The sequence below is a fragment of the Tetrao urogallus genome, assembly GCF_951394365.1.
Source record: "Tetrao urogallus genome assembly, chromosome: 2".
In the NCBI taxonomy this organism is placed as follows: domain Eukaryota; kingdom Metazoa; phylum Chordata; class Aves; order Galliformes; family Phasianidae; genus Tetrao; species Tetrao urogallus.
The window spans coordinates 9208246-9235942 of NC_136814.1; the positions used below are offsets into that span (position 1 = coordinate 9208246).

The window sequence follows — 27697 nt, forward strand, 5'->3', positions numbered from 1 at the left end:
GTTCAGTTTTAGGAAAAATTTCTTAAAAAGAGTGGTAATGCACTGAGGCTGACCAGACTGGTGTTGAAGTCACTGCCCCAGGAGGTGTCAAGAAACATGGAGATGTAGCAGCGGGACACAGCGGGAATGGTTGGTGGTTGCACTAAATGGTCCTAGACATCTCTTCTGACCTCAGTGGCTCTATAATTCAAGTGTATTTAAACCACAGCTGCTGATTCAGTTTCTCCATGTCATCTACAGCAGCACTGCATGGGGAAAAGTCCAGAATCTCCACTAATATTCAGCCTTTTTAAAAAATTCTATACAGTAACACCAACTTCATGATGCGTGCCTGAACACTGACCAGCGATAGCTTGAGAGTAAATGGCCAAGCCCACCACAAGAAGACTTTGAAGCATTACTGTCCAGATTTGTATCTGTGCAAAGGCAGTGCAGTTACACAACTTAAAGACTGAAAATAAATAGTTGGAAAAGATGAAGAAAATTAAGATGCAATTATACCCAGAAATATAGTTAATATTGCATGAGCTCTCTGCTACTCGAAGCAATGGGCACGAGAAGAGTTCTTCATTTTTCCCAAGTTATTTAGTCTTGTAATATTCCAGTCATACCAGTACATCATCCTTATTTCACAGCCAGTGAGCTAAAGCATGGAATTGTGAACATCTGCATTGTGACTTGCTAGGCAGCACTATAATTAAAAGTTGGACTGTATCTTCATGAATTATTAATAAAAACCTGTCCAATCATTTCCCTTAACAGCACTTTGTACTGAAACTACACAGCCTCCTTTAAGAAAAAAACTTTTCTTTCATAAAAATAATACAATATTATTTATTTATATTATTTATAGTATTTTAGTGTCTTTTTACTCAGAAAACTATCAAGCCATCTAAACTATCAAAGCCCATTATAAATTTTCATTAAGCAGCAGGCTTTGGCCAACTTGTGAATGGATGGTTGCCATTATATGCATTACAAGGACAATGCATTACAGAAAGAACTGGCTGTGGATACAGGAACAGCCTATTCTCCTGTGGCAGGAGTCAAATCAGGAGTGCCCAGCACACCCCAGGGCAATCCAAAGCAGGACTGATCCACACACACTCAGTGAAAATTCAGTCCAACTAAACTTAGCCAGGATTTGGACTCGACATTCCTTGTAGGTCCTTTCCAACTCCAGATACTCTATGATTCTCTGTGCAATCTTTATTTGCAACCAGGATGCTCCTTAAGCCATTTGAGAGATGTTTCAGTGGGAAATCCTCTCTAACAGGGAAAGTAAAAAAAAAAAAAAACAAAAAACAAAAAAACAGAAGACGTGTTTTTCTCTCTGCTTTTGGGACAATTTTATCATACATTTCTTTAGTCCAGAACAATTGAAGAGATACTATGGACATAGAAGATATTAAAATCTATGCCTGTAACTTTTCAACACTAGTGCTCTAAGTATGGAACCTCAGCACCTTCAGTTATTCATAATGATTATTTTTCACCCATTTCCCAAACCAGCAATTTCAAAGGTAGCTACTTTTACTTCTGATGTTAGAATCAACAGTTTTCTGAGAATTTTCACTGCAATTCCAAACTGTGACTTCATGAAACATTTATTTCTTTAGACATTTAAGTAGAAAGAACTTTTGTCCAAAGTTTTGTACATCTAAAATGCATTTGTATATGTCATGAAATAACCCAGAAAAAGTTTCTAAGGAGGAGTTACTATAATTCATTTGTGGTCATTATCCTCATTTTATGCCACTGAAGCTTGTCCTCTTTTACATTCATGATGCCCCAACCCCTGCAAATCCATGGCTTTTATACTGAAGGACATTTCCTCCAAACAAATCTCCCCACCACACCTTATCAGCCCTCTGCTGTTGCCATTCCACACCATAGTGCAGAAGCAGACAGAATTTTGCACATTTCGTGCTTTAAACAAACCTCCTCCTCCTCTCGCTCTCCAGGCTTCCTTCCTTGTTTTTTGGGGGCTCTTGACAAATATACTTTGCATCCACTTCAGTGGATGGAAATCTGCTGTGTACCATTTACGAAGCTTATTATTTAAGTACAGATTTGCATGCTGTAATTTATGATTTTAGAAAAAATCTTTTTAAAAAAGAGAAAAAATGAAATTCTCTCTAGTCTGTTAACTACGATATCAACAGCACAATCTCTTTGCAAATAAACTTTACTCTTGTAGAATTCGGCTTGGTACCAATTTACACTGTAAATTGCAAACTAATGAATTTGTATTGGCAGAGGAAAACGTTGCTGCTTTTACAGACTAAAGTATTTAGTAGTAAACAAGATTACTAGGAACAGTTCCCAGTTTCCCCAGCAACTTAGTTACTCATCTTCTCCAAGGCTCGTTAGTTGATTCATTCTTCTCTGGCCTAAGTAATAAGTACCCTCCAAACAACCATATAAGCGTAATAGCAACAGAAAGCCACTTTTTAAGGAGTTTTGATCTTCTGAGAAGTTGAAGTATACCTAAATGCGAGGCACAGGACATGCTGTGTCCTCATGACACAAGAGCCCTAGGTTTCAGTTTAGCAAACAACCCTCAACGATTGAAAAGACACACTAAAGATTTTAAGCTCAAAGATATGCAGACCAAAATAATTATCTTCTCTTGGTCCTCCTCCTAACTCCCTGCTTTCTAAGGCCATGGAATAACCCTTAAGTCGTGAAGCCAGAATTACTGCACAAGTGGGAGTCTGCCTAAAGCTACTTAACAATCTCCTTGAAATAGAACTCCTTGCTGCTCTCATCAGTGCCTTTCATTTAGAAGACAGACACCTGCATGACTTTCTATGAGTTCCAGCTTTCCCAAGCAGTTCTGTAACTTGAAAGCCCCTTATCTTTGCCTCTGATGTTTATCAATTACAGCTTAATTTTGTGTAGTAGTTAGAGATAGACTGCCGATTATAAATGACATACAGCTATGTGACCAGCATGACCAGAAGAAATCATGCTGTTGATAAACAGAAATCAACGCTCTTCATCTATATTTTAAAGTTGCTTAATAAAGATCTAAGAATAATTTGTGACTTTAACTGAGAGCCGAATTAAATCACGCTATTTCCATAGAAAGCTCCTGAAGTACTACAGGATAAGCCCATAAAGCACTTACTCACATTGAAATGTGACAACAACGCATAGCGGATTTGCTAAGCCTAAGTCAAAGCGGAAGCACAAATCACTTTGCAGACTATGGAAGAACTCCATCAAATCAGTGAAATGCTTTGTCCACATATGGAAACATTTGTATAAAACATTCTAATTATAGTTTGGCAGGCATCAAGAAAAAAGCATAAGTAAATAGAACGCATCTGCTAGAGACAAAGGGATAGATTTTACCCAGGTTTTTAAGTGCCCAATACTGCACGAGTATCTAAATGCCATGGAAATAAAGGAGAGATGGATACTAAAAGCTTTTATTTAAAATAGCAGTAGTTGCATAGAATCATTATTAGGTCAGATTTTTTATTTTATTTATAAATCAAGAACAACTTAATTTCCTGTATGTTAAATAAACCTCCAGTAACACTTCGGGGGGAAAATAAAAAGTCTACCCATTGAAATTTATCTAGCTGATAACTGATAAAATAAGAACCCTTTATACAACGTGCTATTAGCTTCTGGAGCTCACTACAATGAAGTACTGGAGTCAAGAGCATTTAAAAAATAGCTTTTTATAGGGATAAAAATATTCACAACACTAGCAAGATATGAATGCTTTGTTATGACAATGTCAGCTAACCTTGGTGGAGATTGATTGAGGTGTTTTCTTGCAACAGTCCCTCAAAGAGTATGACAGAGTACAGTAGTTCCTGCAACAATAGCTTAGATATAATGAAATGCTGGCTTTATGATGTGAGAGCTCTCACAGTCGGAATTAAAACAAAAATAAATGTTGTCATTGTCTTTCCCAAATTAGGGTCTCCTCAAGGCTTAGTTCACTGAAGTCATCATTAAGTCCCAGTCTCTTACAAATTAGCATCTGTAGGAGATACTGGTTGCACTGCTAACAATTTATAGGGACAGATGAGATTTTATGAAACTTCTTTCATAGTCCAATCCACACACATCTAAAAATATGCTCTTTAAACACTGATGCTCCTTAATATCTTCATCAACAATATCAACATGGGATTGAGTGCACCCTCAGCAAGTCTGCAAATGACAGCAAGCTGTGTGGTGCTGTCAGCACACCTGAGGTGTGAGATGCCACCCAGAGAACTGGACAGGGTCCCTTCCAACTGAAATGATTTTTTGACTGCAAGAACAATAACAGATGCAAATCTAAAGAACAACGGATTTTTTATGCTTTGATGAAAATCTGTAGGATTATAAGAGAAACTTCGTGCAAGTTAAGAAACTCATTCTTCCCCCACATTTCCATACATCTCTGCATTTAAAAAAAGAAGAAAAAAAAAAAAGAAAAAAAAAAAGCCCGAGGAACTGAGCTAACATACTTCATTCACTGAAATTAAAGGCAAATGAAATTCTACAAGAATTTATCTCATTTGAACACATTCTGCTAGATTTGACGGTGGAAATTTCATGGGAGGTATTCTTTTTAAAAAGCTCCATTTAGTTTTGATGTCTTGTATGATACTACAGAAACCCAGGATAGCTGAGGTGAGAAGGCATCCCTGGGTCCTTCTATTCCAGCAGGGACTCCCAGAGCCAGGCGCACCTCCAGGCAGCTTCAGAAGGTCTCCAAGGAGAGAAGCTCTATGAGTAATCTGAACTGCCTGTGCCAGTGACCTGGCACCCACACAGCACAGAAGTGCTGCCTGGTATTAGGGAACCTCCTGCATTCCAGTTCGTGTCCACTGTCTGATGTGGATGGCTAACATCCAAAATCAAAGATGTTAAGGAAAGTTACTTTCATTTGCTTTTTTATTGAAGTTCAGTTCGCCACTACACCTGCTGTAATAGTCAAATGTCTCTGTAGCTTCCACTGATTTTAGTAAGGCAAGGAATGGCATTCAGGCTTACCTCAGAGACAGCAGATGCAAGTTTCTAACTTTCCAAAGCTGTAACAAATACATCAAAGCAGAGGGTGCTGCACACAACAACATTGGAAGTACTAAGGATAAAGGTGGCTCAAAAACAGAGAATTATGATGCTCTTCTGCTAGAGAAAACAGAATCATGCTCCACTATGATCAGCATTTTCAGAATCCAAGCACATACTTTTAAAAACATATAAAGCAGATCAAATTTAATTTAGGTGATAATCTTTATGCCATAATAGCCTTGTACCCACAGACCTCACAAGATTACTGCATTATACTTCATTTGTTTGTAAACCCATTTTCAGGCTCTAATTTACCAAATGATGATTGTTAGGTTTATGAACTACATTATCTAGAATGTAGAGTTCTTGATCTAACTTGTCGATGCTGTCAAACGATCTTTGCTGGAAGTTTCACTTTTAGACCGAAACTGATTTGTTTTAAGGGAAATAGATTGCACAAATACAAGACTGGTTTTTAGCAGAGCAAAAGAAAAGTAAGAAAATTCATGTATCTTTAGGTTGTCTCCAACTTTCAGCAAGAATAAAAATTTCAGGTTTAGTTCTTTCAAACTAGTTACCATAGTGTAATTATTCCCACAAGATTAGGAGCCACTTGTCATGGTAGCACTTAATCAGGATAGTTCCTTCTGTTAATATTTTGAGTTTTCTGTGGAAGAAAAGTACTTAAGGTGAGGATTAAGGTGCCTAATTCCTACTTTGGGACTGCAGAACAAATAGCAACACAGCATATCTTTAGTCATCACTGGACACCAACACTCAAATTTTCAGGGCTGAAAGCACAGAACACAAAAGACAAAGACATTCAGCTACAATTCAAGAGAGCTGGCAAGGGCTGCTTGGGTTTTCATAGCGATGAAACCATCACAGAAATAGAAGCTGGCGAAGCATTTTACTCAGTTAAAATTACGTTCTGTTTAAAGAAATTTGGTCCACCGTTTGATTTTGTGCACAGTTATGCATTTTTCATTTCAGGAGAGGTTGGAGACAACTCTTTTCCCCAAGAAGAGCACTATTAAAACCGTATTACAGCAGTGAAAACTCAATTCTATTCTTTCTTTGACTTTGCTCACTATTCAGCAAAATGTCTTCTCATTAATTATCCACTTTATCATCAAGGGACAGTTTAATCACAAGAATATCTGCAGTTCAGGCTATCACAGCAGTACTACCACAGAATCTTGCATTGCATGTAATTGGCCAGGTAATTAGAATACAAAATCCTTAATTGCACATTTACCAAACGTAAACAATGCTGCACACAGTGCATGATTGGTGGAGGACATGAGGGAACCATTCAGCTGCCAAATTCCCATTTTTACCTCTCCGTAGCACAGCTAAGCAAACAGCGCAGATGGCTTCTTGCCATCCTGGTCTCCTGTGAAGTGATATAGAAGCCCTTTCATTCTGTGCCATAAGAAGAAATCCAGCAAATTATCTGTACATCAGGACATTCAAATCTACATGAAAACAACCCCCGTTTTTTCTGAAGCAAGGAAACCCCACCATCCTGACAGAAATGGCAAGTCAGAGCCTGATACGCTTATATCAAAAAGCACCCCTTTCAAAACTGACAGCACTTCTCTTGGGGCTGTGAAGATCAATCCTGAGCTCTAGAATTGCTTTGCACACAATTCAGATACTGCCACAGTAGGTATTTAAAACAACTACGTACACCTAGCAGTAATACCAGAAAAGGCAGCTGTTTAATCTCTTGATGGACAGAATCAAGTGCTACATTAAAGTTTGCTGAACTACTGGAGCCCATCACTTAAAACCTAACTCACTGCTCTGATATTTCAATTTTTTTTTTCCCTCTTTTCCACACTGTATGAATTCACAGACTGCTTTTGTTCTCTGGTTAATGCTTCCTTCTCCCTCAGTTGGCTCTTTTCTGTAATTCAGCACCTGCTTTTCTTCCCCGTGGTGTATTTATAAACATCAGTATTTACTACATATGCCAGTAGACTAAAAAGGGCCATTTTGTAATTTCATCAGGTTTAGCATGATCTCTCCTCTTCAAAAACCATCCTAGGAGCTCTTTTCTACCCCAAAGCCAACTTTAGACCACCTTCCTCAAACTCAGCTGTCCGGACTGCTCTGCAACATGCCCCATTAGGCACTGTTACGGTTCTGTACAGCGGCAATAGCGTGTCCTCAACTGTTTCGGAAAGCCTTCAGCAGACTCTCAGCTGACTGGTTTATAAAAGAAACATAGAATGGCCTGGGTGGAGAAGGACCACAATGATCATCTAGTTTCAACCCCCTGCTATGTGCAGGGTCGCCAACCAGCAGACCAGGCTGCCCAGAGCCACATCCAGCCTGGCCTTGAATGCCTCCAGAGATGGGGCATCCACAGCCTCTTTGGGCAGCCTGTTCCAGTGCATCACCACCCTTTGTGTGGAAAAATTTCCTCCCAAGATCTAACCTAAATCTCCCCTAAGTTTAAAACCATTCGCTCTTGTCCTATCACTATCCACCCTCATAAACAGCCATTCCCCCTCCTATTTATACGCTCCCTTCAAGTACTGGAAGGCCACAACAAAGTCTCCCCAGAGCCTTCTCTTTTCCAAGCTAAACAAGCCCAGTTCCCACAACCTGTTTATGACAATCTGCAGAAACTCTCAATTCTCTCTTCCTACTTCCATCCCCAGCTGACCAAGCCCTTGTTTGGAATGGAAATTCTTATTATGCTCCATGTACCTGATTTTTATTTTTCATTTTTTAAATTTATGCTACAGTTTTCACCTCCAGAATCACAGTCCTGGAAGCATGAAATTCTTCCTTGGTTTACTGCACTACTAAATTGGCAATCTCTCTTGAGCCTCTGTGGCTACGTTTATCCCACTACTTCTGTGTTCTCTATCTATAGCAACAACTTGTGTAGGATTATTGGATTGACCAATACAAGATTCTACCTTTCTAAGTTCTCCTTCAGGAATTTCTACTCTGCTTGTGAAGAATCTGCAATTGCCCACACAGGCTTTCCAAAAACAACTACAGCACTTCGTTTGTATCAAAAAAGAATAAAGCATATCCAGCCATAGAACAGAAGGGATATAACTTATTTAGCTTTCAAGGTGAAAAAGTTATTATTTGAGGACATTTGCTACTCGCTCATGTTCCAAAATTAAGGCCTCCTTCAAGGAATAAAAATAATTGTGATAACAGTGTGAAATTCTTAAGCAGGCCAGTCATACAGAAAGCTGTTTTCTGGGTAAGAACAAAGAAAACTTTCACAAGAAACAGCTAATTCAGTTGCCTGGTGCCTAGCGTCCTGGTTACATTAAGCCTTTACAATATGATTCTTACAGAAAGAAGATCTCACGAGCCAGACATAATCATTAAGCAAATTCAATCACCTTTATGTTATTCAGATACAAACAGCACCTACACATCCTTACCAGTGTAACAAAGCTGAATAGCACAGACATTTATAGTGGGGGGGCTTGCAACTCCTGTTAGATTGAGAGGCTACAAAAGATAAAATACTGGATTCCTCCTTTCTTCGCAGGCTCAAGTCAGCACAACAGAAATCCCTTATTAGCTACAGTCTAATAAATGAAGCACACATATAAAGTATTTATTGAGGCAAATGCATATTACCTTTGAGAAAATGAGTTGGATCCAAAATTATTATAAACAGCGTACCTCCTCTGAAACATACACCTTCCACAAAATTGTCTTTCAAATGTACTGAAAACACAGTAACATAATCAGAAATTCCAGGTTCATATAAATGCACCATCATTCATATAGTTAGAAGCTTTATGCCACAGTGGAAGATCAAATATCCTGTAGATATTAAGTAAATAATTTCCTTTAATTAATTTTCTCCATAAACAGCTACACTAATGAAGGATCAGTCTCTTGATAAAATAGACAAAACGCTGAATTTCAATAGGGCTCCATTACCTTAAGATGGTTTAGGAGGCTACCCAGAAGCTAATTTATCTTTGTACACAGGACAGCCCAGTCTCGTCCAAATACCTGGATGTAAACAACAAAGCTTTCAGAAAAGTTAACTGTGCACATCCCACATGGAATGTGAATAGGACTTACAGGATCTCAGATTTTTTAAATCTACTTTTTCATAGTCAGCCAAAAATGGGCTCCAGGGTTTTGGGAAAAGGACATCTCCATAGACACAAATCGCCATAAAAGGGACTGATATCTTTTAAACCATATTCATTTAACAGAAGCATTTTCTTGATAAAAATCCAGAAATCGTTTGCCATCTGAGTTAATATAACAATACTCGTTTAGAAAATAATGTGGTTTATCATAACAGAACTCAGCACAGTTCAAGAGTGTTCCCATTAGAATCATAGAATGGCTTGGTTTGGAAGGGACCTCAAGGATCATCACGTTCCAACCTCCCAACAGGAGGTGTGGAAATACACCAGCACATCATAGGATTCTTAAGACTCGTTGCTACAATCTTCATACTTAGCAGAAAGATCTTGAGACTTTCAATTAAAAAAAAATACATCTGTTCTCACTGAAATCTAACAGACTGGAAAGCCCTGATAAGAATCTCAGCTTCATAAAGCTATCAATATTCCTTCCATTTCTTTTTCGAATTCTAAAGAGAAAACATCTACTACTCACAGCACAAATACTTGACAGCCCTTCCCTCAGGGACAAGCCATACAGAAAATGCTATTCATATATTTGAAGTACTTGGTCTGTCTAAAGAACCCCTCGATGTGAGAAGTCATACATATCTCACCAGATCCTTTGTACTTTATGAAGTTCCTGTAAGTTGTCTTCTGTGAACTGCAGCTATGCAGTAATAACAGCAGTATAAGCTGAAGTCACTTATTGTTAAAATGGGGAGTGATGTGTAGCACAGGGCAATAGTTCTAAACTTTAAAAAAAAAAAAAAAAAAAAAAAAAAAGGGTAGATTTAAATTAGATATTTGTAAGAAATTCTTTACCCAAAGGGTGAGAAGGCACTCAGCCAAGTTCCCTAGAGAGGCTGTGGGTGCCCCATCCCTGGAGATGTTAAAGGCCAGGTTGGATGGGGCACTGGGCAGCCTGATTTACTGGGAGGTGTCCTTGCCCATGGTAGGCGAGTTGGAACCAGTTGGTCTTTAAAGGTCACTTCCAACCCAAGCCATCCTATGATTCATCTACCTTACTGACTCTACTGTGACTCTATTTTTCTTTGTATTTCACGGTAATATGGTTTCAATTCAGTAATTCACTTTAAGATTCAGAACTATTCAAGATAAATACTACTAAAACTATGGTCTGTATCATGATGTGAGCCAAGAGAATAGGGAGTAAGAAACAAACATTTCATCCAAAGTGAGCTGGGATTTAACTCTTTTCTGAAATCATTGCAGCAAGGCCACTCTTAATGCATTTAGTAGCAATTAATTTTCAAAGCCAAAACAGCTGCACATTGGTGATGCTCTCCAGATGCAAGCTAAGGAATTAAATCATGGGATAATTCAATTGGAAAATTGCTAGTAATTATGTAAAATGTAGCGTCTGCTTGACTCCTCGTGGTGATTGGTAGTTGCTTTAAGAATAGCGAGGTAGTCTGTGCAGTGCAGAGTGAATACAGATAAGTAGCTGTGTTAGGAAAAATCTCATTTAGTTTCACAAAGATACGGGGGTTTAACATCGTTACAACTGTATTTGCTGGCATTAAAGATAATCCATTTTCACTGCACCATTACTGCCAAGGAACAGAATGACCTGCTATCACTTACGCACAGACCAGCAATATTAACTTTTAGCACCTTCCTCTGAAGGAACTCAAAGTACTTTGCAAACATACAAGACACAGTCCAAATCTCGACAACTATGATCTAAAAAAGAGTTTGTTCTTTCTCATCTTATTTAATACAATTGCGAGTGAATAGGCCTGCACTCACCTAATTTAAATCCTTGGGGCCATGACCCTGACAACTTCTGGGAATAAAGGAGGGTGCTCCTCACTGAAAGTACTAGAAGTGGAATTCTCAGAATCAAGAAAAGAAGAAAAGGCTGTGCGAAGGCCAGCCAAAGAGCTCATAGTAGTGTTGACAATCAGAAAAAATCCAGAAGAAATTGATTTGACTTGAATTTAGAGTCAAGAGTGAAGAAGAAAAAAAAAAAAACCATCTTGTCACCTGTAAACTAAGCAAATTTATTCTTAAAATGAAAGGCTGATGGAGGTTTCTACATTCCCTTCATAAAATAGCCTTATCAGAACTGAACTTTATTACCATTACAGCATTTGACAAAGTCTGTTGGTTTTTTTTTTAAGCCTCACTTGCTGGCAAACAGAGGGACACAATGGCTGCTGTACGTGACCATATTCATACTGAGACAGTCACAGAATGGGAAAGACACCTAGAAATGCTGACTTCATTTTATGGCTTAATAATTAAAATATACAGCCTCTTAGTAAGCAGTGCTGCCCTTGCTTGGGTTTCTGAACACTGTAACAGACTGTCTTACCTGTGCTTTGGCTATTGAAAAGTTGGCCTGATTATATTTTTGTTTTTCTAATTAATATAAGCAGCATTAACTTTAAAACTTTTATGGGACAAAAGATCAATTATTTGCAAGCAGCTTCACAAAGCAATCACCCCATATTAAAGTTAAAATTGATATTTTTAGTACTGCTAGCGACACAATAATTAACATTGATTATGAAGTCACAATCCCTCATTAAGATGCTGTCAATTGGGAAAAAAAACCCTCAAAAGCAATTATTTTAAGTGATTGTAAAAAGATTCACATCAATTAAAGAAACATCTGGTATTACAGAAAAGCTGATAATTTATCTCCTGTTCTCAGCGCTAGTACTTTTTGGACCAGAGGTGATGCAGAGGAGAAATTCTCTGCCTGAAAAGGAGTAAAAATTGCATTATGCTGGGGCCAGTGACAAGTCAATCTCCTTTAAATATATTTGATAGTGATGACAGCACAAGGCTCAGTAGGAGAGATGACAAGCTATCAAACAGATAACACATTCTGTGAACCCAATCCTGCAAATAATGCTCTGTTTGAGTAGTCATAAGAAACGGAGACTTTTGAGGGTTTTCTTTTTGTTTTATAATACAAATAACTGTCATACAGCAGATACTGATTCTTAGCAGGACTGAGTTTTTCCAGTAACTGGATGTGCTACTGTTTCTGTATGATGCATGCCCTATGTTGCTCCCCTAGAGTTTTTCTCTTTTTCCCCCTCTCTGAGCTATGTGTCATAATCATAGATTTTCATTCTGAAGATTAAAGGTTAACCCCACTGACAAATTTCCAAATTCCAAAAAGAAGTCACAGAATGTCGTTTCTCTCTTGAACTTGCCTTACAAGCCTGCCATACTTGTTATCAAACTATTGCTGGTTTCAGGTTCTGGTTTAATTCTGAGTCTATAGTGAACTAAATGATTAAACGAGCCACACCAAGAATGCTAAATGAACCTCCCTCCATTCTATTCCCCCACTCCACGCAGAAAGAGCCTAATATCAACGAACATAACATGCACAGTTTTTCCAGAAGTACAGAACACTACCAAACAAACTGTAAGGTAAGAAGTACTGTGCCCATATTAAATAAATAAGAGTGATCTGTAGTCCTCTAAAGTTTGGGCGGCCTATTTTATGAATAGTATTCTTATATATATTCTTATGTATATTCTTATGTATATTCTTATGTATATTCTTATGTATATTCTTATGTATATTCTTATGTATATTCTTAAAGAACTCAGCAAGTCAGCTCTACCAAAAAAAAAGCTTGGCTGCTTGTAAAAGCAGCACAATAGGCAAACAACCAAGCAACTGGTCAGTTCATTTTCACAAATCATTCTTACTGCAACGGACATATTTCATTCACGGCCAGTGCTTGGTGCCCCATACTCTGATGGTTAATGGATGTAACAGTAAGTAATGCACACAGCAATTGATCTGTACCTCTAATACATCTCAGCTAAGCACAAGCAAACACACAATACCCACACTATGGAAGAGTATTAGCTCTAGTTTGATTTCATAATGCAATTTCTCACTTGTACAAGGAGAACATGAATGTTGTTCCCAGAAGTTTCATCTGCAGTGAAATGCCCCTTCATCCTGTCCTGGCAAATTTCCACTGTACAACAGAGCAGGAGAGTTAGGGTTACTGGAAGCCTAAATTCAATTTTTAAGTAATAAACACGTGAACTTCAATTTCTGGAGCTTTTCTTGATTTTAAGGTCATCAAGAACTCACGTGCTTCCAGAATCTGAGCATCTCAAGTTTTACACAAGTCAGTATCCTGTTCAAACTTACTGAAGCCTGGAATCACATGAGCCCCTTGGACAGCAAACATCATCAGCCATCTGTTCAGCACGCTGCTCACACAGACAGAATGCCTGCAGCAGGACACACACCAGCCTTGGGCAAGCCTGGACTACACTGCAGTCATTCTGAACTCATGACAACAGTGGCTCCTTTTTTCAGGAGGTTCACAGGTAAAAGTGGATTTTCTCTACATGGGTAGTCAATTTCTTCAGCAAAACTGAGCCTCCATCTATGCCTCTGAGTATTTTTCTTTGTAGATGGCTAAGACAACAAGATATCTATCCTACACAAGCGTTCACACTGAAATGAATACAAATTTAATATTAAGTGTTTTAAAAGGCAGCTGTTGCTGTTCATCCAGACGTTGCAACTCATCTGCAAATTTGCTTGGTATCTTTACTAACAGTATTTTTTAGAATCTACTCTGGCATAACAGACACTGCACTTGATTAGTAATTGGAAAGTTAATCTCAAGTTCAGTATGGAAAATTCCACCTTCTGTGCAACTTTCAGTTGTAATAACGTAACCTTTTTGCTGCAAAGCCTGCCCTATGCACAGTCAGCAGCCTGAAAAGCTGAAATTTGTTACAATGGTTGAACGTAAATCATTCTCTGCTTTCTCCTCACATAGTTCTGCACCTTTCAGAAAAACACAGAGCAGAATTCAGCCCGCATCACGCGGCTGTTTTAGCACGGCCCTTTATTTCTGCAGTGCTCTGAATCAACACCTTGAAGCCTGTACATCTTTGAACGTTCATCTGTTCAAAAATCAATACCTGAGGTTTGCAGCTTGGGTTTGTCTGTGATAAACAAAATTACTGTGACAGGTGAAGAGGAGTTCTGATCTAACCTTTGTGATGCTGTTTAGTGCCTTTCAAGGCTCCAGATGACTGTCAGTGATGACTATCTGTGGTACTCAGCCAAATGCTTCCCTTCATCGCATGACCTTTCCACTCCCCCACTGGAAACACTCAAAAGCAATAAGATGACCCGTGCTAAAAGCTGCACACAAATTACTGTAGTTCTGTTCTAAATCAGATTTATTCTTCTGGCGTAGGCACCCGTTTGGCTGTTTGAATGCCTCTTCAAATCTGGAGCAGTCTACTCGTCATCCTATTTATTCATGTTTACACCAGGTAATTTAGAAGGACAGTGAGAGTGGGAAGATCTGCTCACCGCCACAGAACAGAAAGAAGAAATACAGAAGAGTGGCTAAAAGCCCACTATTACATTTCTTGAATTCTTAAGGAAATGCAATTTAGAATTAAGTGGTGCTTGCTTCTCTCATCCCTGTTGTGATACCTAAGTATTCAGCTAACAAAAAACACTTTTATCTGGTATGCAAGTAATACAAACCCACTATTATCAAGTCAACTGATTCTTAAAATACCTTTTCCTCATTGTAACAAAAGACAGTCACTTGTATTTATCTTCTTTTAAATCCTGTTTACGTATGGAAGACAAAAGACAAATGTCAAGCATTTCTCGATTGGCTGTGTTATAGACTAGACAGACTATGCCACTGAGGCTAAAGGGACTTAGAGAAGTGATTTCTTTACCAGAAGAGGCACTCAAAATACAATTGGCTAGAAAGAAAGGCAAGGATGCTCAGCATAGGACCAGCCTCTAGGACTGCAGATCCCAAATCAACAATATGTTGTAGCATGTATCCCAGCAGACTTGCTATACAGTGTGGAAGGGATATATAGTATATCTTCCCTAAGCCTCCAAGGGAAATGTGTCTGAAACTGGGAGAATACTGGGGAAGTTTGGGCCACAGTTTTGCTTCCCCTCCCGCACTCCCACTATGGCCATTCTTGTGTTCTAACATTATACAATCTGTTTAATTGTTGTGCTCTCAACACAAGCAAACAAAGAAAGCAGATGAAACTTCAGGGATAGCTGCTAACTCATAATTGAAGAGATGATTATTCATTAGAATCTACGCAAGTCACTGAGGACCACATAAATGGTCACTGCATGGTATTAAGAATAAAAATCTTAAAAGTGTAAAACAGAACTCCCGGCTCAGTGTCCTACCTTCAACACAGCAACCTTCTTTGATTACTTTGAGAGGAATAAAATAAACAATCTCCGTTTAAGCTGCTGCAAGAGAACACTCTAGATTTACACAGTTAAGCTAACAGATTCCTCTTCCCCTTGAGGTAACTCGAGGTAAAGATAAATGAAGCCACTTTGGTCAGCTCTAACACTAAACGTCTGTAAGATTTAGCTGAAGGCATGTCTGAGAGAATACTCCTTGCAGCATCTCTGAAACAGTACATTAAATTATGCCTTACAAAGATGAAATAGTATGCAAGTATTATTATGAACAAAAAAAATCTCTTACAGATCTGCATCCAAACGTTTCATCAGAAAACCAGGGACTGACATCAAGAACAAATACTAGAAAAATGCATCATTTTTTACCACATTTACAGGAAAAATTAGGCAAAATAGTCAAATCATACTTGAATTCAGCTTAGCCTTCCCTAAGATCCTGACTGAATCATGGTCTTTTCTCTATCACACTTTCAAATGAATCATTTTTCATTTGTCTCGTTGGTTGGGTTTTGTCCTTGGCAAGAGACACAACAGTAAAACATCCCAGCCTTCAGAGTTCTTTGACTCCCTCTTGATGTCTTCACTCAAGCATAGATGTATGATACCTACTGCAAAACAACTGCAGAAATGTTATCACTGATGTCAAGAACAGCAGCAAAAAATCGTAATTCTTGTCAGTTTCAGTGTTTCTAACATCATCTCACAGAAAATCTGTCTGCAGAAAATCCCACATGATAATATCTATTTATTAAAAGCAGACAGTGCCAACTTTACATCAAAAATAATGCAGAGCAATAGGCATCTATCTGTTATTACTATCAAAGTGTAGGAGATACGAGAAGTCTGGAGGAGTCAGGAACACAGCTCACCTTGGCCTACTCATTTAGTTACACTGTGCTTTAGATTTGCTTTGCTGACGTAGAGACTTCTCCAAATCTCTTTAAAACCATATGAAGTGGCTATTGTAGAAAAGCATTCATAGAGATTCAGGTAAAGTGTTAGAGAAGTGCAGCTTATTGGACTAACTGGTAATTTAGTTACAGCCATGTTTAATAAATAGTGGAAACACCCAGCCTGCAAAGCTTAAAGCATCTTGCTGACACTCCACCAGACATTACATGTTTATATATGTTAGCTGTTGTAAGCGTGCCAAGAAAATAAAGTACAGAGAAAATTAAGGCAGGGTGCAGGCTAGAAATAAATTTAAACAGTCACATAATGTGTTAATTCATGCTTGCAAAAGTATGTGCTTTCTATAGTTGAAACAAGCAATAAAAACAAACAACCTGCACATGGATGTCCACGTACACAAGAGCTCAGGAACAGACAACACTGCTCCTGCTACACAGGAAAAAACAGCACCAACGTGTGTTAATGCCAAGGAAAAAGAGCAAGAAAGACCATTTTACCAGCCATATATACCTCACTGTTTGTGTCTTCTCTGCATATACTTGTTGAAGTACATTAGTCACAGGTAGGCAGATGGTCCCCAGAGCATACTAGCATCTGATGCACTCTGAAATAACTTTTTCTTTCTTAGTTTTGGGGAACAAAACGTTTCACAATGAGTTACAAGCAAGTCTTCACTAAGTCAAGAAACGAGCAAACAAGATTCCCAAAATCAACAAACCTGCACAGTTACCCATAGCCTGTATAAGTAAATACACAGTGTATAAACAAACACACTGTCCTGCAGCGAGATGATAATTTGCCTCTTTAGAGCAGGCTCATTAAAGAGAAATAACATTGCAATAACAAAGCACAAGTGTAGTACTAATGAGAAGAACAAGCTGCAAAATGCTAAGAACATCTGGTCTGTTTCTTGTTCTGACAGAGCACGAGCTGGAAACTGACCATCATAAAAAAAACCCTGTTTTTCTCTTCACAGCTCAATGGATTCTGAAGCAAGCTTGCCTCATGTACCGAAGTCACAAAGTCCTCTGGGGCTGTGATGTAACACTTGTAATGTGTATGTGGCCAAGCATCAAAATTTAAATATCAAGTAGAGCAGCCAGAATTATTCACTACAAATTATGATTTGAAAACCCTCCTTGTTGACAAAGAACTTGACAGTGATCCCTATAAACTCCTACATCTCTCATCTGCAGTATGGGCTATGCATAACTTTGAGCCTATGCATTGTTTCCAGATCTCACTTCATTCTCCCAATATTTCACTTGTGTGCAAGGTAAAAGATCAGTTACATACCACAACAGCTATTTCCACCAATTCAATAGCTAAACCTTAAAGAGGAAAATAATAGTAAACTGAATTCCTCTCTGATCATACAAAAGTACAGAACTTAAAAAAATCTTCATAGGGTATCTGCAGTTTATCTGAATGCTTATAAATAATAGGATGACTTCATTCTATGGCATCTTCTTTCGAAGGACAATCTGAATATCTGGATTGAATCTTTATTGACTACAATGAGCTTTATTCTCATCCAACAATAAAAAGGAATATGCAATAAGCAATCACATCAAGGTGGTTTTTTTTCCAGAATTTGCAGTGTATGATTTTTTTTTCTTCCAATAAAATTGAAGTTACTTTGAGAAGAAAATTTTGTTTTAAGAAATGAAGTCGTCTAAGAAATACCCTGAAATCTTGCTTAGAAGATACATAAGATAGATCAGTTCAGACCAAGGCATATCCTGAAACCAGCCTCAGAATTAATGCAAAGGGAAGCATTCTGTCTGATACGAGCCCAACTACTCTGTTCAGCTGTTTACCAGGGGAAAAACACACAGAATACCTTCTTCAAAAATATAAAGATTTTTTCAATTTTTAGTGGAATTATAAATGTTAGAAGTGTTTTTTTTTCCTGCAAGAGTCTCACACAATAAATAAGTTCAACTAATTGCTTCTTGCAAGCCCACAGTTATTTATACTCTTTTGTAAATAAAGTGATAATCTGAAAGAAAATATTATTCATTATGTTCTCTTCCTCATTTTTCTTTGTCTGAATAATCATAAATTAAGTCAACAGCCATTTTATAATCCTGCAGTTCATTACCTCCCTTCGAGTAACGTGCTCAGAGCCTTAGCCTTGCTCCACTTTAGTAATAATTACAAAAATGAAAACCAAATTAACGTAATATGCATATACATGTTTTAGAACTTACATAAGAGCTTTTCAGTGAATCGGGGGCTGACTAGGACACTGTCATCTCCGCCACTTCCCCTGTCCTCCTTCATGAAACTTTAACATACACTTTCCATTAAAAAGTTCCATCAGCTCATGTTCACATTCTCAGGCTGGCTTATTTCTTTCTTCATTCTTATACGAGACTGTGGTCATACCTCCCCACCTGATTTTTAACAAGTAACTGCATATTTTCTTGGGCATGAAGGGGGCCCTGCAGGACAGATGGGGAGGGACTTCTTATAAGGGCACGTACTGACAAGATGAGAGGAAATGGCTTCAAACTGAAAGAAGGTATAGCTAGACTAGATAGCAGGAAGAAATTCTTTACCATGGGAGTGGTGAGGCACTGGAACTGTACCTCACTGGTTGCCCAGTGAGGCTGTGGATGCCCCTTCCCTGGAGGCATTCAAGGCCAGGCTGGATGGGGCTGTGAGCAACCTGGTCTAGAGGGAGCTGTGCCTACCTATAGCAGGGAGTTGGAACTACATCATCTCAAAGGTCCCTTCTAACCTAAACCACTCTTGGATGCAACAAAATATTCAGATAATAGAATATGCAATTCATTTAAGTTATCTAATACCACAAGATTTAAATGAGGAGCAGGCAGCCCTCTCACAGAAGCAGACAAGTTTCCAGTCCTTCATGTCTAAAACTGCATTTACATGTAGAAACACACTGACACGTGGTGACATTCAGTTGAGCACAGATCTGGATCCAGTTTGTACATACTTGTTTTGGGTCTTGCTTAAATACACGAGATGACCTTTGCATTGTGGTTTCTCTCCCTCTTCCTTAAAGTTCTGACTCAGAAGCAAGCCATCACTGCACTCCTAGATCACAGACAACAGTTGGTGAGCTCTAGGAGTCCACGGGCAGCACAGCACCCTGATGGTGCTTCTCTGCACCGCAGGGAGGTTTTAGGAGGAATGAATTCTCAAGAGGCATGCTTTCTGATGCACGTTAAGCCACCTGCTACTCAGAGCTCTCTCCTAGCAGCCCTGTAGTACAGAAAACACTGGTTCATACCAAGGGTTCAGAACTACAGAATGTATGGCTGGTTTGACCCATTACAAGTTTTTGAGAGAGGGAAAAGGCCTTTCCTTTTGGGCATGACAAACACATACAACCATACTGCTGCAAAGTGCGACTTCTCCAGTCCACCACTTCAGTCACTCTTACCACAAACTGCATAGTCTAACTTGCTTCCCTAGGAAATATTGCCACAGTTGCAAGATCTACAATTCCCCACACTTCATTACAATAGACCGCAGTATGTTTGCTGGTGTAATATACTATGAGGGACCATAAATAATTAAGAATTAATCACACTTGTCAAAATAAATAAATGCATTCAGTGATACAGAATGCATGAATTTTTTATAGCATCTTTTTGCTTATTCATGAATAAAAAGTTTGAAAGCCTAAGCAGTGGATTGACTGCTCATTACAATACATACAGTCTTGATTCATATACTAACGTGGGGAAGGCAGCATCAACAGCGGCTGCCCACAGACAGCAATAGGAGCAGAGCCCAGTGGGAAAGCATCTGAAGAACAGCACAAAGAAATGCCAGCCAGTAAGCCAGTTCCCAGGTGGGCCCAACTTCAGTGTCTCAACACAAATGCACAGAGCATGGGAAATAAAGAAGGGGAACTGGAATTTTTAGGCTAGTATCAGGGTTAAGATATCCCAGACCTCAGTGAGATGTAGTGGGATGGCTCACAAGCTCAGAGTGCTGAGATGGATGGCTACAGGTTTTTCAGGAGAGAAGGTCAAGAAAAAAGAGGAGGTGGGGTAAGCCCTCTACGTTAGGGAAGGTCTGGAGTACATGGAACTGAGCAATGGCAATGAATGGATCGGGTATCTCTGAGTAAGAGTCAGGAGAATGGCCCACAAGGAGATATTATCTGGAATACCATGTACAGTTCTGGGCTCTTTGGTTCAAGAAAGACAGAGAACTATTGTAGGGAGCCCATCAGGCTGCAAAGATGATGAGGGGTGGGCCTGGTGCATCTCCCTTATGAGGAAAGGCTGAGAGATCTGGGGCTGTTTGTTCAGGAGAAGGAAAGACTGAGACGGGATGTTATCAACACTTGTGAATGTGTAAAGGCCAGTTGTCAAGGGGATGGGACAGGGCTCTTTTTGGTGGCCTGGCAAAAGGATAAGGGACAACAGGCACAAATTGGAACACAGTAATTTCCATTTCTTTACTGTGAGTTTGACAGCGCACTGGAAAAAGCTGCCCAGAGATCTTCTTCTCTGGAGATATTCAAAACCTACCTCTGCAACCTACTACAGGACATCTGCTTTAATTGGGGGATTGGATTAAATGATCTCCAGAGGTCCCCCCAACCCTAAGACTGAGCCTACAAAAAAGCTTGAAATTATTAGTAGCTCCATCGCATCATCACTTACTCTGTCTGCCAGCTAGACCCTGCACAGCAGTCATTCTGTCATTCACTGGTCCACTTAACAGTATCACAGAATTGTACAGGTTGGCAGGGACCTCCAGAGATCATCGAGTCCAACCCCCCTGCCAAAGCAGGTTCCCTACACCAGGTTGCACAGGTAGGCGTCCAGGCAGGTCTTGAACATCTCCACAGAAAGAGACTCCACAGCCTCTCTGGGCAGCCTGTTCCAGAGAAGAATTTTTGCAGAGTCCCCAGAAAAATCATACAAAGTATCTTGATGGACACACTTCTACAGATTCCTATTGACAATCCTGCAATTCTTCCTCCCAAACACTCAACATTTTTGCCTAACAAATGGTTTAGCACCATTTGCAAGGCTTTTACAAAAACGGCAAATAATATTAAGCACATAAATCACACCTTTTCACCAACTCTACAAATTTATGAAACAGAGCATCTCTCTCCTTTTTCACACAGGAAGAAGGAACTGGGCAGAGGATAGGGGAGGAATATAACACCACTCAGACTCTGCCAGCACAGACTCAAGATCCATCAACTTCAGACGTTTGGCTCTGAAAACAGACAGGTGTAGATACAGAGGAAAGAATAAATGGACAAGGAGAACAAACAGTTTTACTTCTCCAGACTAATCTCCTGGCCTTTGGGGATATACTGCACAAAGACTACAAGCCAGAAAAGGAATTTCATAGACATTAACTCTTTTTCTTCCTGAACATATCCTGTGCACATTTGTGTTCACACAAGTCTTTTAGTACCAACAGTAGCCTCTGGAAAACAGTTCCACACTTCTATTCTATCTCATTTGGTTTTCTTTTGAGCCTGACATCTACTAATTTTACCTGGTGCTGGTCAATTCTGTTTTAGAAGAAATAAGGAATATTCCTTCTGCACTCATCCTGTGTCTTATGAAGTTTGGGGAGTTTTTAAACTTCTCTACATTTTCATGAAGATTTTATGACAACCTAAGCTTTTATAGACCTTTGCCACGTAGTCCTTTCAGTATCTCTTCCAGGCTGAGCAGCACTCGTCAATTTAAGCGCTCCTAAAAGAGAGCCATTACATACTTCAGATCATCCTCGTTCTCATTCCTTTAACAACTTTCCCAGATATGATAAATTACATTTTGACATATGGGAACCAGAGAAGAATGATTTATTCTAGATATAAGTGACCCACGCATTTATACGAGAGTATTATTTTCTATTTTCTACTCCCTTCCCAATAAATTCCAACATGACATTTGCTTCAGGAGAAACAACTCATCAGCAGTCATAGGTTTATTCTTACTCCATAATCAGCTCGAGCGATTGCAACAACATCAGAATATACTCTTCTGTATACCAAAATCAGACTGTTTAGCCCACTACTTTATTTCAAATAATCTACATTAAATTTCACCTGCCACAACTGTCTGGTTAAGCATGCTTTTCCAATTCTTTGCAAACCAGGCCTCCACTTCCCAACCCTGAATAATTTAATATTTAACTTTGCCACCTCACCATCTATCCCTATTCAGGGGATGTGTGGTTTGTGTGACAACACACACTGAACATGTCAAATGAGCACAGTGCTCAGATATGACCATAACCAAATGCTGAGACATTTAAAACTTGTTCTTCCTTGTTCAATTCATGACGATTTGTTGTGATTCCTAGACACTGAGTTGTACCATGCTGCAGAGGGCAAAACAAACAAAACAACCCCACAAAACCAAACAAAACTAGAATAACACAAAACTCCTTCCGGTGTCTCTCTTCGGGAGATCTCTCAATGGTTTTCTGCCAAACTTTTTGCATAAAAGGTATGATGTCTCATCTTAAGGCATTTGTCTTCTCAGTGTCTTAACATGGCTTGATAGCCAAGTGATGAGGATAACCTAAGCCATCTCAAAAGCTAGTTCTCTTATCTGTTTATCTCTGTGCGTTTCTGTCTGCGAAGGAGATGAAATGAGATTGAGATAATTGGAAGTGCAATTTGCAGGAACCAGTAGGGGTTGGAATTACTTGTGCTTAATTATTTCAGAATGAAACAGACCGCACAACTATTTGTGCCAAGCAGCTGTAATTAAAGTGATTTAAAATAGAGAGATGCTAGCTCCAAGTGTTGATTTTTCAAACGAGGTTTTATATGCAAAGACTTTAGTCATCTGTGAATTGCAGACCTACAGTTCTATAGATGGTCTCAAGAGAAAATTACCAACGTTCAACATACTTGACAATTATTAAAAAAAAAAAAAAAAAAAAAAAAACCACAAAAAACCCCACTCATCCCAAAGACTTCATCCCAGCACCTCATAAACCTAAATCCACCAGCCTGTGTATGTGGAATGAGAGCAAAGTGCAGAATACAAACTTTTGCCTATATTCCAGATTAAGAAAGGATAAAAAAAAAGTCTAACAACAAAAAAAGCCAAGAGATTAAATACAAAGTTCTAATGCTACTGAAGCATTCATTATCAAAGTGCAGCACTACAATGACCTGACCAGGCCCTTCACTGGGGATGATAACTTTATCATTCACTGTTTTCCCCATTTTTTTCCCATTCCAGGAAAGCAACAACTGCTATTTTTGATCCAAAACAAACCTGTTTTAATTTCTAAATTTCATTAGCAGACAGCTTGCATGAGAATTAAAAAGAAAAAAAGTGAAATACTTTCTCAGCAACAGACATTGTGATTTACCTCAAACTTTTACTTCACTGTACCTTCGTATCAAGAAATTTATTACGTGTTTGTCTGTTCTCTGATGTGAAGACTGGAATATATTTGCATATGGCACAAATATGCTCCATCCACAGAACCCAGTAAAATGACTCAGTTTGCTGATGAATCAGCGTTCAAACAATTGGCTGTGACACCTTGGAAATTAATTTATAATAGTTTTTTGGGAGAAGTACTGTCCTCTTGATAGAGATGAGAAAACAGAATCCAAGAACAGGAACAAAGGCTGCACTGAAACTTCTCCTTAATATTTGCCTGAATGTGAAAGCTGTTATAAGCAGTCACACTAAAAGTCTGCAAAGGCAAATGACATCCTGGTGCTGGCTAGTAATGAAAGGATCTGTCACTTGCAGATCTCTGGGAGAGAGACTTCTTGAGTCCGAAGACATAAACACTAATGAATATATTCTGCAAGAACTCATCCAACCCTTCTGCAATCTTATGCATATTTCTGGCCTCCATAACATTAATTTGTGCATCTTATTATCACAGTTTATTCAGATATAACATTAAAAAACAGCACTTTTAACTTCGTGGCTTCTTCTAAATTGCAACTATTCTCATCCAAATGCTGTTTACCACACACATCAGCCTGATTCAACCTTTACCTAATGGTATGTTGATATTCTGCTTCCCTTATATATCCCGCAGACAAAAGTAGATACTTCATACACACCATGACTGCCTTTGTTTCCCATGTTGTTTGAATTCATTGTCTGCTGCAGCAAAAGAATTGCAGCTGCTTAAAGTATTTTAAGAGGAAACGTTTAGTTGGTTGGTTTAGCAGCTTAGCATCAATGACTCCAATGGAGGCGTGACACAGCTGTGTTCACTTTACCTTTTGGTGTATTCTCAGAGTGATCTCTCTCTGGTCCATCCGGGATGTTCAGCTGTGAGATATCCTCTGCACTCACTCTCAGCCAAGCTTTGTTGGAGCTTTCCTGATCTTTCGAGGAAAGGGAATATTCCAGCTCACAAGGAGACTCAAAATTGCAATCAAATACTGGAAAAAGAAAACAGATACAGGAAATATCAGGTTTATTCAGCTAAGTTTCCTCTGTGCTGGAATGACTTTTTAATGAGTAGAAGGAAAGTCGATAGGGACAAGCAATAATATGTCCAAAATGGACCATACTAAGAGATCCATTAGCAGATGAAGAGAAGGGCCAAAAAGTCAGTAACTTTGTACATCCTAGGCACATGGGACAGGCTAGGAGTTGCAGGATTTCACCCTGCGAACCACCTTTCTGACTCCCAGGGTTTGTAAAGCTTCTGGTCAAAAGAAGCTAGATCTGCTGCTGCAAACTTTAGCCTCCAGGCAGCACCACCAGCATTTATCTCCTGCATACATTTCTTTTGGAGATGTTTCTCTTTTAGAAAAGAAATATCCTGTTGCTGTAGCTGTGAATCATTTCTTCATGTCCAATCTGCTTTCAAACCATAATACAAGTTGCTTAACATGAGATATATTGATGCCTTGAAGTTTACATACTTCTAGGTGACAAGCTTGCTGAATTTCCTAGAATGACCAGTCTTTTTCTTTTCCTGTCAGCACTAAACACAATGCTCAGTAACCAACAGAAACCATTTCTGAGCTCAACGTTCCTGAAAAAAGCATCTGTAAAAGTAAAACAATGTATATACATATTTCAGCTCCTTTTTGGAGCCTTCTATAATGTCTGCTGTGGAAGTGGAACAAATAATCTGAATCCACATTAGTCAAGTTAACGAATATTTTAAAAGTTTAATTACATCCTCTATTAAACGTCCGATTTCTTCTTTGCGTGCACACGTTCTTGTACCTCAGGCTGTTCTCCTGTGACACAACATCTTGTAATCTGGAGGTTAATACCATTGCCCTCAATGCTAATTCATCTTTTTAATTGCAAACTAGAAAGAGCAAAATCTATTTTTCCAGTTTACATTTGATTTTTTTAATCACAGGATGGTTTGAGTTGGAAAGATCCCTAAAGCCGATCCAGCCCCAACCCCTGCCATGGGCAGGGCTGCCCCAGGCCCATCCAATCTGGCCTTGGGCAACTCCAGGGACGTGGCACCCACAGCTCTGGGCAGCAGTGCCAGGGCCTCACCACCCTTTCAGTAAAGGATTTCTTCTTAACATCTAACCTAAATCTCCCCTCTTTTAGTCCTCATCCTATGACTTCCTCACATGGTCTAATAGCGAATCTCCCTTCTGTTCATAAGCTTCCTTCAAGAACTTGAAGGCAGCCATGACGTCTTCCCTAGCCTTCTCTTCTCCAAGCTAAACAAACCCAGCTCCCTGAGACTTTTCTTCATAGAAGAGGCACCCCAGCCCTTTGAGCATCTTCATGGCTTCCTCTGGACCTGCTCCAACAGCTCCATGTCTTTCTGATGTTGGGGCCCCAGCACTGAATACAGTACTCCCAGGAGTGTGTAGCTCCAGTCAGGTGAAGCCATCGGAGCATTAGGCAGATGGTGCAGCTCCACCACCTTCTCTCCCTCCTTCCCAACTGGAACTCCAGCCCCTGCTCTAAGATGAGCACTCATTATTTTGCCTCCTGGATCCAGTAGGATAAATGCCCTTCACCAGTGCAAACAGCTATAGAGCAGCCCCCAGCTGTTGGATATATGCATTTTGTCCCCTTTTGTCCTCCCACACCCCCTGCCACCCCCCGCCTGAGGTGCCATGCCCTGAGCAGTGAGTGGTTGCTGCCGGCCCTGCCCACTCTGCTCAGTTCTGGGTAGGGTCAGCAGCACCCAGGTGCTCCTCATTGCACACAGCTGTTTTACATTCACAGCATTTCTTCTGCTTCAGAACGCCATGGAAACCATCCAGTGTGAGGAATTCATACGAAAGAATCTTACATGTCTTTAAATTTGAATGAACGTGTTGCCACTTTAGGTCTCCATCTTCTCCATATAAATTTCACAATACATGAAGCATGCTTCAGCTTATGCAGCAGTGGATGCATTCATGCTACAGAATTTGCTACCATGATATTGTACCCAAACTGCAGGTGACTCTTCTCTCTTATCCCCTGGTTGATTTTTATAAAAAACAAAACAAAACTAATATTTGTTTTAAATCTACAAAATGCTAAGTCTCAATTAAGCTTTGCACTAAACCCAAATGGGCAAAAGAGCAATCAAACATCTAGCTGTGAGTTACAGAAAATATTGTTTGTAGAGCTGCAGAATTCCTTGGGTTGGAAGAGACCTCTAAGCTCACCCCAGCTGATGTGATACAGCTGAATGGCCTTTAAAACACGTTATTTTTTGATAGAAAAGGATAAAAAAGGAAGCTGCTTGGTTTGTACATCTGAAGAGTGTTCTCTATTTAATGAAAACATACTTGCATCTTTAAAGAATTTGATAGCCCTCCCACTCCCCTCCCTACACTATCAGAATAGCCGCTCTCTTCGTAAGTTCTTATTCAAATTAGTCTCATATCAGACCAAAATTTCAGTTCTATTGTCCTATTCAGTACGAGGAAACGATGACAAAGAAATGCTATCTGATGCAACACAGCAAAATCTATGCAAATAGAATTCAGTCTTCCAAGCCTAACGTTAGTCAACTTCCCACCAGGCTTTCCGTCTCACATAATATCCTCCACTGTAGACAGTGTAATATACTTTATATGAAAAAAAGCATTATGTGTGACATATATTTTTCCACTGATCAGCTGCTCTTGGTGTAGTAGCTGCTGCACGCCCGTATAAATCACATCCCTAAATAAGGATAACAACAGTGTGCCCAGGTGGCCAAGAGGGCCAACGGCATCCTGGCCTTCATTAGAAATAGTGTAGCCAGCAGGAGCAGGGAGGTGATCATCCCCCTCTACTCAGCACTGGTGAGGCTGCACCTTGAGTACTGTGTTCAGTTTTGGGCTCCTCACTACAGGAAAGATGTTGAGGTCCTGGAGCGTGTCCAGAGAAGGGCAATGAAACTGGTGAGGGGTCTGGAGCACAAACCTTATGAGGAGCGGCTGAGGGAGCTGGGATTGTTCAGTCTGGAC

General features: G+C 39.4%; 1 protein-coding gene across 1 annotated transcript in view; it reads right to left on the bottom strand.

The window, feature by feature from the left end:
• The window catches only part of ALK (ALK receptor tyrosine kinase), a gene marked incomplete at both ends in the record, with an annotated part of 285971 nt that overhangs the window by 179672 nt on the left and 78602 nt on the right, over positions 1-27697 (bottom strand). Inside the window, one exon of the mRNA XM_079532815.1 lies at positions 24536-24700. Coding sequence (XP_079388941.1) covers positions 24536-24700 — 165 coding nt within the window. The remainder of the gene's footprint in view (positions 1-24535; positions 24701-27697) is intronic.